Source organism: Chiloscyllium plagiosum, unplaced genomic scaffold (genome assembly GCF_037043375.1).
Source record: "Chiloscyllium plagiosum isolate Xiang-an unplaced genomic scaffold, Cpla_swu_hap1 HiC_scaffold_17, whole genome shotgun sequence".
In the NCBI taxonomy this organism is placed as follows: Eukaryota; Metazoa; Chordata; class Chondrichthyes; order Orectolobiformes; family Hemiscylliidae; genus Chiloscyllium; species Chiloscyllium plagiosum.
In genome coordinates, this window is record NW_028270155.1 from 78,027,645 (window position 1) to 78,038,762 (window position 11,118).

An 11,118-nucleotide genomic window follows, 5' to 3' on the forward strand; every position below is an offset into this window, starting at 1 on the left:
GATATCCAACATTAAAAAGTTAAACAACACTAGGTTATCGTCCAACAGATTTATTTGGAAGCGTAGCATTCACAGCACTGCTCCTTCCTCAGGTGGTTATGGAGTATTAAGATCGCAAGACACAGAATTTCTAGCAAATTTAGGATCTTAATACTCCACGACCATCTGATGAAGGGGCAGCGTTTTGAAAGCTAAGGCTTCCAAATAAACATGTTGGATTATAACCTGGTGTGTGATTTTTAGCTTCAAACATCATAACATTGGAAGATATGTATCAAATGCAGGAAATTGGGATTGGCACACCTTTAGTGGTATTTATGTTGATGCAGACGCAATGGGCCTAAGGGTCTTTTCTGTGCTGTATGAACCTAAAATGAATGTAATGCAATGCTCCCCAATAACCTGTATAAGTGCAGTGCAACAAAACACATGAGGCTTCACACCATCCAGGACAAAGCAAATAGCTTAATTGGCATGATATCCACAAGCATTAACTGCCTTAACCGTCACTCAGTATGTGCAGCATGTACTATCTACAAGATGCACTGTAGAAATTCACAATCCAACGTGAGACAGAATCTTCCAAACATATGACCACTTCCATCTGGAAGGGCAAGGACAACATAGGCATGAGTACACCACAACCTGCTAGTTTTCTGCTGACTTGGAAATATATCACTGCTATTTCACTGTTGCCGGGTCGAGATCCTGGATTTCTCTGCATAACGGCAATGTGAGACTATCAAGGGCATATGGACTGCTACAGTTTAAGACGGTCCCTCCCCACAATCGCTCAAGGACAACCAGGGACAGGCAATAAATGCTGGCTAGCCAGCGATGTTCATAACCCGTGTGAAAAAAGTGTCTCTTTTTGAGATCCACATGTTCTACATATACTGGTACCCCTTTGTCAATCCTGTCTTTTTAAAACTGATTGCATTATGACTTTTCTAAATGTCCTGCCAATTCTTCCTAAATAATGGATTCAAGCATTTTCTGATATTGGAGTAACTTGCCGAAAGTTCCCAGCCTTCTGTCGCTCATGTCTTGAGCAGAATTGTTAAATTTGCAATTTTCCAATCTATTCAGACTTTTTAAGCATCTAGATAATTCTATATGATCGCAACAAATACAATATAGAGTAAGATCAGGCAAAGTCCAAGCCAGCAATAGTGGTAGCAAACGTGCCAGCTTGGGGCACAGGCAGGCCTTTCCGTGGCCTGGTTCAAGATGCCAGGATGGCGTGTTGACTCCCTGTGTCAAGGTCAAGGATTTCACTGTGTAGTTGCATGGAATGCTGAAGGGGTTGGATGAGCAGTCATTTTGCACATTGGAACCAACAAGGATGAGGTCCTGCGAGTGACTGCAGACATAGGAGAGAGGCTGAAAAGCAAGAGCTCCAGGTGGGTAATCTCTGGTGCCACATGGTAATAAAGCAACAAATATACAGTTAGGACTAACGAATACGTGGCTAAGGAGCTAGTGTGGGGGGGGGGGAAGGTTTCAGGTTCTTGGATCATTGGGATCTCTTCTGGGACAGTGTGACCTGTCGAAGTGGGATCGGTTGCACCTAAACTGGAAGGGAACCAATATCCTCTCAGGGAGATTCCCTAGTGCAACGCTAAAGGCTTAAACTGGAGAAGCAGCAGGCTGGAAACCAGAGCAAGACATCAACAAATGAATGGAGTGAGGGGAAGGTAGATGTTACGACCAGTGAATCAGAAAGGAATAATAGGTAGGGACAACTAAATGAGCACAATGGTACTGATGGGTTGAAATATGTTTATTTCAAAGCAAGGAGAATTATAGTTAAGGCAAATTAGCTTAGATCCTGGAATCATAAATGGGATTATAATGTTGTGACCATTACAGCGACTTGAATGAGTGAGAAACAGGATTGGCCATTGAATATTCCAGGGTTTTGTTGTTTTAATTATCATGCATCAAGTCCATAGCGCCCTGAAAGAGGCCACACAAATAGATCGGATGGAAAAGAAGGTGCATGGCATGTTTGCCTTTATCTGTTGGGGAACTCAGGACACTTGTTGCAACTTTATAAGATTTGGTTAGGCTATAATTTAGAGTATTATATTCAGCTCTGATCGGCACATTGCAGGAAAGAAGGGGGAGGCTTTGAAGAGGGTGCAGAAGAGATTTATGAGGTAGCTTTCTGGATTAGAGGGTATCAGCTATAAGGACAGGCTAGTAAAACTCATGTTCTTTTCTCTGAAGCGGCGGAGGCTGAAGGGAGACCTTCTTATATGTTTATAAAATTATGAGATGCGTAGATAGGGTTGGGAGTCACGATGTTTTCCCCAGAGTTAAGGTGTCTAGTAGTAGGACCTATGCATTTAAGGTGTGTGTGTTGGCGGTGGGGGGTTAAAGGGGAGGCGAGGGCAATCTTTTCCATCGAGAGTGGTCAGAGTCTGGAATGTACTGTCAGGGGTGGGGGAGACAAATACAACCTGCGCGTTTCAGGGACCATGGGCAGGCAGAAGGGATTGTTTTGGCCTCTTCTTCAGCACATCATGGGCCGAAGGATCAGTTCTTGTGCTGTATTCATGGAATCCCTACAATGTGGAAACAGGCCGTTTGGCCCAATAAGTCCAAATACTTCGAAGAGTAACCTAACCAGACCCATTCCTCAGGCAAAGTGGGTTCATACAAATCATAGAATGCTGACAGTGTGGAAAAAGGCCCTTCGCCCCAACAAGCCCACAATGACCCTCTCAAGAGTTACCCACCCACACCAATTCTCCCACCCTATTACTCTAACTAATACACCTAACCTAGACGGCCTGAACACTATGGGCAATTTAACATGGCCGATTCACCAGAGCTGCACATCTTTGGATTGTGGGAGGAAACCAGAGCACTCTGAGGAAACCCACACAGGGAGAACGTTCAAACTCTACACAGACAGTCGCCCGAGGAGGAATCGAACCTGGGACCCTGGTGTTTTGAGGCAGCAGTGCTAACCATTGAGCCATTGTGCCACCCGTGTACTGGGCTATGTTCTACAGAGAGGAAGGTAAAAGAGGCGGAGGATTTGCATTATTAATCAGGGAGAATGTCTGCACTTAGACAGAATATATTGAGGCACATCTCACCTCATTTGGGGGTTACTGAGGCAATATGGGTAGCGCTCAAAAATAAGATAGATGCATTCAAGAACAAATAAATAGCAGAATCTGGAATGATACAATAACAACAGCGTTGTGATATTGGGTGAAAATATTTAACTTCCTCAATGTTGACTGGGACTCCCTTAGAGGAAGAGGTTTAAGCTGGGCAGAATTTGTTCAGTGAATCCAAAATAGTTTATTGAAAAAATTATGTGGATAGTCCAACGAGAGGAAGGGCCATTCTGGACCTTGTATTGACTAATGAGCCTGGGCAGGTGACTGAGCTTTCAGTAGGACAGTATTTTAGAAACAGAGCTCACAACTCCTTAAGTTTTAAGATAGCTGTGAGTAAGGAGAAGTCAGGAACTTGCTGGAAGGTACTAAATTTGAGGAGGTCAAGTTATGTCAGTATTAGGTTGGAGCTAGGGTGTGTAAGTTGGGAGGAGCAGTTATCAGTCAAGTCCTCATTTGACATGTGGGAGGTCCATAAAGACCTACAGATCAGAATTCATGGAATGTCATGTTCCAGTACAGATAGACTTGAGAGTGAAGTAGGGAAATAGCAGATAGAACTTAATATGGACAAACGTGAGATAATGCTTTTTGGAAGATTTGATGCAGGAGGGAAATCTACATTAAATAACACAACACTTATAAAAATTAACACTGAGGGATTACAGTTCTGCAGATTAACTGTAATAGACCTACATTAGTTTTCGTCAGTCTTTTCCTCTTTACATACCCAGAGAAAGTTTTACAATCAGTTCTTATGCTCCCCCCACAAATTTACTCTCATCTCCTGCTTTTCATTTCTTAAGCAACTCCTTGAACCTTCTTTGCTGATTTCTAAACTGTTACCGATCCTCAGGTCTTTTGCTTTTGCCAGCTAATTTGTTTGCCTCTCAGTCACTAACTTCCCTCATAAGTTGGCTTGACCACTATTGCTTTGCACTCTTGCACCAGACTAGATTAAACAATTCTTTTAAGTTCAGTAATTTGCTCTTTGAATGTTTGCTATTGTCTGCTGACTGTTCTTCGTTTCAGTAACCTTTTCAATCCATTATATCTAACTCATACCTCATTCCTTCAGTTTCCCTTATTAAGATTCAGGTCACTGGTCTCAGAATCAACTACCTCAATCTCCATCTTGAAGATATGAGCACCTGAACAAGATGGATGGCAGTGCTACAAGAAGACAACTCACCACCACCTTCAATGATATCTAAGATTGGGCAGCAAATCTTGGCTTTGCCAAGGAAACCCACATACCAGGAAAGAATGGAATGAATACACTGCAGCTACTTGTCAAATCAATCCTGCATCCTTTTGGAACATTCTCCAGGTATTCACACATATGCTTTGCAGACATTTTTTCTGAGTGTATTGTGTGCGTGAGATCCCAGTCCTCATTAGGTATTTCTACATTTTTTCCAATACAATTTCTTTGCAGGTTTTACTTTTGTTTGTTCATAGGACTGTAAGTAATATCGATCTAATTATGTCCTTGGAGGATTTGGTTGATATATATTGAGTTGGTAGCAGTTTCAAGTAAAGATTGGATTATTTAACACAGAAAATGAAGTATCCTTTCAACTCGCTACCAACACTTGCTAATGTTGAGTTCATCTACTGTCCTGTGCTTGTGGTTGTTGGCATGTCTGGTAAGTAATATCTGTCCATGGTTGTGTACTTGGTCAACTATTTCTGTTTTCAGAGTGATCCATAATCTGGGTAAGAATAGTACTCGAACCAATGCCACTTATGAGAAGTGTTTCTCTTCCTAAACTGTTCATTCAGTCTTACTTCAGTATTTTGGAAAATCAGCTATGAATCAATTGGGAACATTGTAAAATATTATGTTATTTAAAAAAAAACTTCATAGTATTCATTCATTCTTTTAAGAGTGTTTGTGCAGTTTGATTAATTTAACAAAATTGAATTTGCTGATATCAAATTCTTTAATGTATGACCAAAGTTTAATCCAACTGAGAAAATTAATTCCATGTTCAAATAATTAAAACTACCAATGGCGATTGATTAGACATGGAGACATGCAACTTTGAGAAGACAGCCAATATTTAGCAAAACATTGGTGGACTTGAATGATAAACAGACATAATTGAGCGGTTAATTTAATGATCATTGGCAATTGTTTTGTTGTTTGCAGGTGAGTTATGCTGAAAAGCTACTTCCATTGATTGGAAATTCCTGCCTTTGGGTCTCACAGGTTAGTGAGCTCAAAGCAACAACCTTCTTAGCCATGATCTTCTCCAGATTTGAGTGCTGAAGAGCGACTCAAGTTAGAATGTACTTTGGTCTTGAACAAAGTATTTACCATTTCTTTATTCTCTTGTGGTACCTGGAGTTGTTGCTGACTGTCCAGCATTTATTGCCATTCCCTAGAATGTCCTCGAAAAGGTGATGGTGATCTTCCTTCTTCAACTACTGCAGTGCATGAGTTATAGATGGATCCAAAATTCAGAATTGAAGGATTTTGACTTATCAACACTGAAGAAATGCTGATATATTTTCAAGTCAAGATGGAGGCTGGCTTAGTAGGGAACTAGCAGGTACTGGTATTGCCATGCATCTGCAAGATGGAAATAGTCATAGGCTTGGAATGTGCAGCCTCAGGAATTTGGACAATCTTCTGCAGTGCACCTTGTAGACAATACACTACAACTACAAAACATTGGTGCTCGAGGGAGTGAAAGGTTGTGGATGTGGTAACAAACAAAATTGCTGCTTTGTCCTGGATGTGTCAAGCTTGAGGGTTGTTGGAATTGCAACTATCTCGGTAAGTGGAGAGAATTCCGTCACACTTCTGAATAGTGCATTATAGATGGTGGAAAGACTGTGGCAGTCAGGAGGTGAGTTATTCACTGCAGTATTCCTTTACTATTATTTCTCTTGTACCCATTGTATCTATTGTTCAGGAGATGTTGCATTTGAACTTAGATCATTGTAGTGTCTGAGGAGTCGTGAATGATGCTGAATATTGTGCAAACATCGCTAAGATTCCCACTTCTGACCTTAAAATGGAAGAAAGATCATTCATGAGGCAGCCACATACACTTGGGCTTGAACACCTTCAGAGCGGTCCTGGAGTTGAGATGACTGACTTCCAACAAAAACATTTTCCTATATACAAAATATAACTAATTTGCTTCCTAACGTCCACCGATTCCAATTTTGTTTGTATAGCGTCAAGGACTCTCAGTTAAATGTAGCCTTGATGTCAAACTGTGTCATTCTTACCTCACCTCTGGAATTCAACTCTTTCATCCAGTTTTGAAAGCAAGGCTGTAATGAGGTCAGAAGCTGAGTAGCCCTTGCAACATCCAAACTGGGTATCAGTGGGCAGATTATTGCTGAACAGATACTGTGTGACAGCACTGTTGATCCCAACTTGAGTCACTTTACTGATGATTGAGAGTAGACTGAGAGGGCAATGATTGGCCAGGTTGGATTTGTCCTGCTTTTTGCATACAGAGCTCACCTGGGAAATTATTCACATTGGATGGTAGATATCAGTGTTGCTACTGAAAAGGAGCAGCATGGCTGGGATGAAGTTTTGAAACAGAAGTATTTATTACTACTGCCAGAATGCTGTCAGGACCAATATCCTTTGCAGCATCCAGTGCCAAAAACTGTTTCTTGATATCACATGAAGTGAATCAAATTGGGTGAGGACTGCAGCAGGCCAAGATGGATCATCTGCTTGACATTTCTAGCTAAAGATAGTTATGAATGTTTCAGATTTAACTTTTGCACTGATGATCTGGGCTCTTCCATCATAAAATATGGGGATACTTATGTAGCTTCCTCTTCATCAAATGAGTTTATCTGTCCATCCGAATGTATTACTGGATATGGTAGATTTGAGTCATTGGTTGTGGGCTTATTTAGCTCTTTCTAACACTTCCTGCTTGTGTTGTTCGATATGCATGCAGTCTGGTTTGGCACTTAGTCGGTGGACAATTCATTTTCAGGAATGCCTGGTCTTGCTTTTTTCGTGCCCTCCTCCACTCTCCACTGAACTAAGTTTAATTCTCTGCCTTGATGGTAATGGAAGAATGGGGCTGAAGTTGGGCCATGAATTTGCAAGTTGCGTTAAGAGAACATATCTGCAGCTGCTGCCCACCCACAGTGCCTCATGGATGCCCAGTTTTGTCACGCGAATTGTTTGAAATCTGTCCCATTCAGCACGATGAGGGTGCCACACAATGTAACGCAGAGTGTTCTCAAGGCGAACATGGGACTTTGTTTCCACAAGGACTGTGTAGTCATCATTCTTAAAGGTACTGTCATGGATCAATGCATCTGCAGCCAGTAGATTGGTAAGGATGAAGCCAAGAAACTTTTCCTATTTTGTTCATTCCTTCATTAACCATGGCAGACATTGTGTGGCAGCAATGACCTTTTGGACCGAAACAGATTAGCTCAGCACTACTGATCACTCTTGATGGTGAACTTTTAAATTCCCCAGCCAGACTACAGTTTAAGAATTTGAAATCCTCAGTACTTCTCAAAATTTTATTCATTGTGGAGGTTTACTAATTCAGCAGCTGACTGACAACAGAACACAATAATCACTAGGCAGTTTCCTTGCCCATGTTTAACCTGATTCTGTGAGAGTTGATGACGTCCAGAGTCAATGTTTTGAACTTTCAGGGAAAGTCCCTCCTGACTGGCTTTGTGCATGGGAAATCATGTCTCACTAACTTGATTGAATTTATCAAAGAAGTAACAAAGAGGATTGATAATGGCAGAGTGGTGGATGTGATTTATATGGACTTGAATGAGGCATTCGACAAGGTTCCTCATGGGAGACAGGTTAGCAAGGTTAGATCGCATGGAATACAGGGATAACTAACCATTTGGATACAGAACTGGCTTGAAGGTAGAAGATGTGAAAAGATTGGTGGTGGGGAGGAGGTGTTGCTTTTCAGACTGGAGAACTATAACCAGTGGTGATATGCCACAAGGATCAGTGCTGGCTCCACAATCTTTAATCATTTACATAAATGATTTGGATGTGAACATAGGTGATATAGATTGATTAGACCTTGATTGGATAGGCCAATAGACTGAGGAGTGGCAGATGGCGTTAAATTTAAATAAACGTGAGGTGCTTCATTTTGAAAAAGCAAATTTACTAGGACTTCTACACAAAATGGTAAGGTCCTAAGGAGTGTTGCTGAACAAAGAGACCTTGAAGTGCAGGTTCATAGTTCCTTGAAAGTAGAATTGCAGGTAGGTAAGATAGTGAAGGAAGTATTTGGTATGTTTTCCTTTATTGGTCAGACCATTGAGTACAGGATTGGGGATGTTATGTTGCAGATGGACAGGACAATGGGTAGGCCAATTTTAGAATCCTGCATCCAATTCTGGTCTCCTCATTGGAATGATGTTGCAAAACTTGAAAGGATTTACGAGGATGATGCCAAGGTTGGAGGATTTGAACTACAGGGAGAAGCTGAATAAGCTGGGGCTATTTTCGCTGGAGTGTCGGAGGCTGAGGGGTGACTTTACTGACGTTTTTAAAATCATGACTGGCATGGATAGGATAAACAGACAATACCTTTTTCCTGGGCTTGGAGAGTCCAGAACTAGAGGGCATAGTTTCATGGTGAGAGGGGGAAGATATCAAAGGGACCTAAGGGGCAACATTTTCACGCAGAGATGGTGAGTGTATGGAATGAATGCCAGAGAAAGTGATGGAGGCTGGTACAATTGCAACATTTAAAATGCATCTGGATGGGTATATAAATAGGAAGGGTTTAGAGGAATATGGGCCAAGTGCTGGCAAATGGAACTAGATTAGTTTAGAATATCTGGTCGGCATGGACCAGTTGGACCGAATGGTCTGTTTCAGTGCTGTACATCGATATGACTCTAAACCAGTGTATCCATCTCTACTATGTCTGTTGCGAGTAGGACAGGGCATATTGAAGGTAGTGGTGGTTGTCTCTGCAACATTGCAATGCAACATTTGAGTATTCATGCATTTTTTAAGATTGATATTACTTCAATTCCTTACAATTGGGTTAATTTTTAAAAAACGTGTTTTCAAAACATTGTCTTGAAAAACATCTGTAGAATCAAATGTAATGATTAAATATTTGATGTAGCAAGTTCAACAGGTGATCTGGTCATACTCATATACTAAAGCTATCCACCTGATTTATTTATTGCAGTTAATGTGTTGGCGATTGTGATCCTCTCTCAGAGGAACTGTGGTCTCTCAAGATGTATCACACGGTACCTGATAGCAATGGCTGCCTCTGATTTTCTTGTTGTCATCTGTGATGTGCTGCTGAGGTGGCTTATTATGCATTTCCCAGTGTCTTTCCTGGATATTACTTATGTCTGTAGTTTGGTTACGGTGCTCATTCCTGCAACCACAATGAATTCTGTTTGGTTGACTGTTGCTTTCACCTTTGATCGATTTGTGGCTATTTGCTGCCAGAAGTTTAAAACCAAATATTGCACTGAGAAAACTGCAGCCGTGATTATTGGAACAGTGAGCATGATGAGTTATTTGGAAAGCATTCCCTGGTTTTTCATGTTCCAATCCAAGTACATCTTCAATAACCTGCCATGGTTTTGCATCACAAAACCAGAATATTACACTTCAGTCTTCTGGGCATTATATGGCATATTCCATCGCATCCTATCCCCTTTACTGCCATTTGTTATTATTCTTCTTTTGAACACTCTGACCGTCAGACATGTTTTAGTTGCAAGCAAAGCTCGCAGGAGACTCCAGAAGGACAGCGACAAGGATAAAGCCAGTGACCCAGAGATGGAAAAACGCAGAAAATCCATTGTTTTGCTCTTCGCCATCTCAGGCAGCTTCATTATTTTATGGACTCCTTATAACACATGTTTCCTTTATCAACGAATTGCATTCACACATGAGTATTCTCCACTACCCCCAGCTGTGGGTACTGTTGGATACCTCCTCCAGCTCCTCAGTACTTGCACAAACACTTGCATATACACAGTGACCCAGAGGCAATTCCGAGAGCATCTGAAAACAGTTGTGAAGCTCCCCTACACTCTGATTCTCAGATCAATAAAACAGTCAGTGTAATAGTTTACATGGAATAGATTTTGATTCCATCCCATAATTCTTCTTACATCTGAGTTGTGCATCTATGAATTACTGCGCAGTGCAGCAGCGTTTTGCCCACAGAACAGAGAAAATCTTTATTCATTTTTCACAGAATTATCCAGTTCCTCTCTGGAAGTGACTCTTGTATCAGCCTCCACTATTCAGTCAGGCATCTCTTCCAAACTGTAACAATTCAGTGAGTAAACATTTTTTCCTTCCAGCTCCCCTCGACTTCACCTTTCAACTATTTTCCAATTGGGTTTTCTGGCTACTACATTTATATCAGTGTGAACATTTTATTCTCATTAATTATATCATGGTCTTGACTACTTCTATTCAATTTCTCTTGACTGACCCTGTTTCTGCAGTCTTACCTATTTCACTGAAATTCCTCATTCCGAATATGAGCAATAAGTCCTGACCACACCCTCTCAAACTCCTTCAACATATGCCTTATGTACAACTGAATACTGCATCCTCAGATACTAAGAGAAGTAAATGAAGAGATAGTAGATGTATTGGTCGTAATCTTTAATGTAAGTTCCAGATGTTGGAAAACTACCAATGGAACACCTTCATTTGGACAAGGAAGAATGCAAAGAACATGGAACTATAGGCTAAATGTGCTTTGATTTATACAGGTACCCATTTCCTTTTGTATCAACTTGCTTCATGTGTTCTGTCTCCACAAAGCACCTTGTATGTGAATGCTCAGGTCTCTTTTCCATTTTCTATATCTCCACTATCTGCATAACTTTTAATGAGGTTTTACTTTACTTTTCTGCTCCTCCTCTTCTCATGACATCAAGGATACATGGATAGAACATGTTTTGGGCAATAATGTCAATCACCAGCCATGATCTGATTTAATTT

At 41.0% G+C, this 11,118-nt stretch overlaps 1 protein-coding gene across 1 annotated transcript; it reads left to right on the forward strand.

The window, feature by feature from the left end:
* The first annotated feature begins 4,701 nt into the window (after positions 1 to 4,701).
* Positions 4,702 to 10,224, forward strand: LOC148147420 (putative G protein-coupled receptor 139). Its single transcript, XM_087995622.1, has 2 exons — positions 4,702 to 4,786; positions 9,326 to 10,224. Exons 1-2 carry the CDS (start codon positions 4,702 to 4,704, stop codon positions 10,222 to 10,224), a joined length of 984 nt encoding a protein of 327 aa, XP_087851748.1.
* The last annotated feature ends 894 nt before the right edge of the window (positions 10,225 to 11,118 follow it).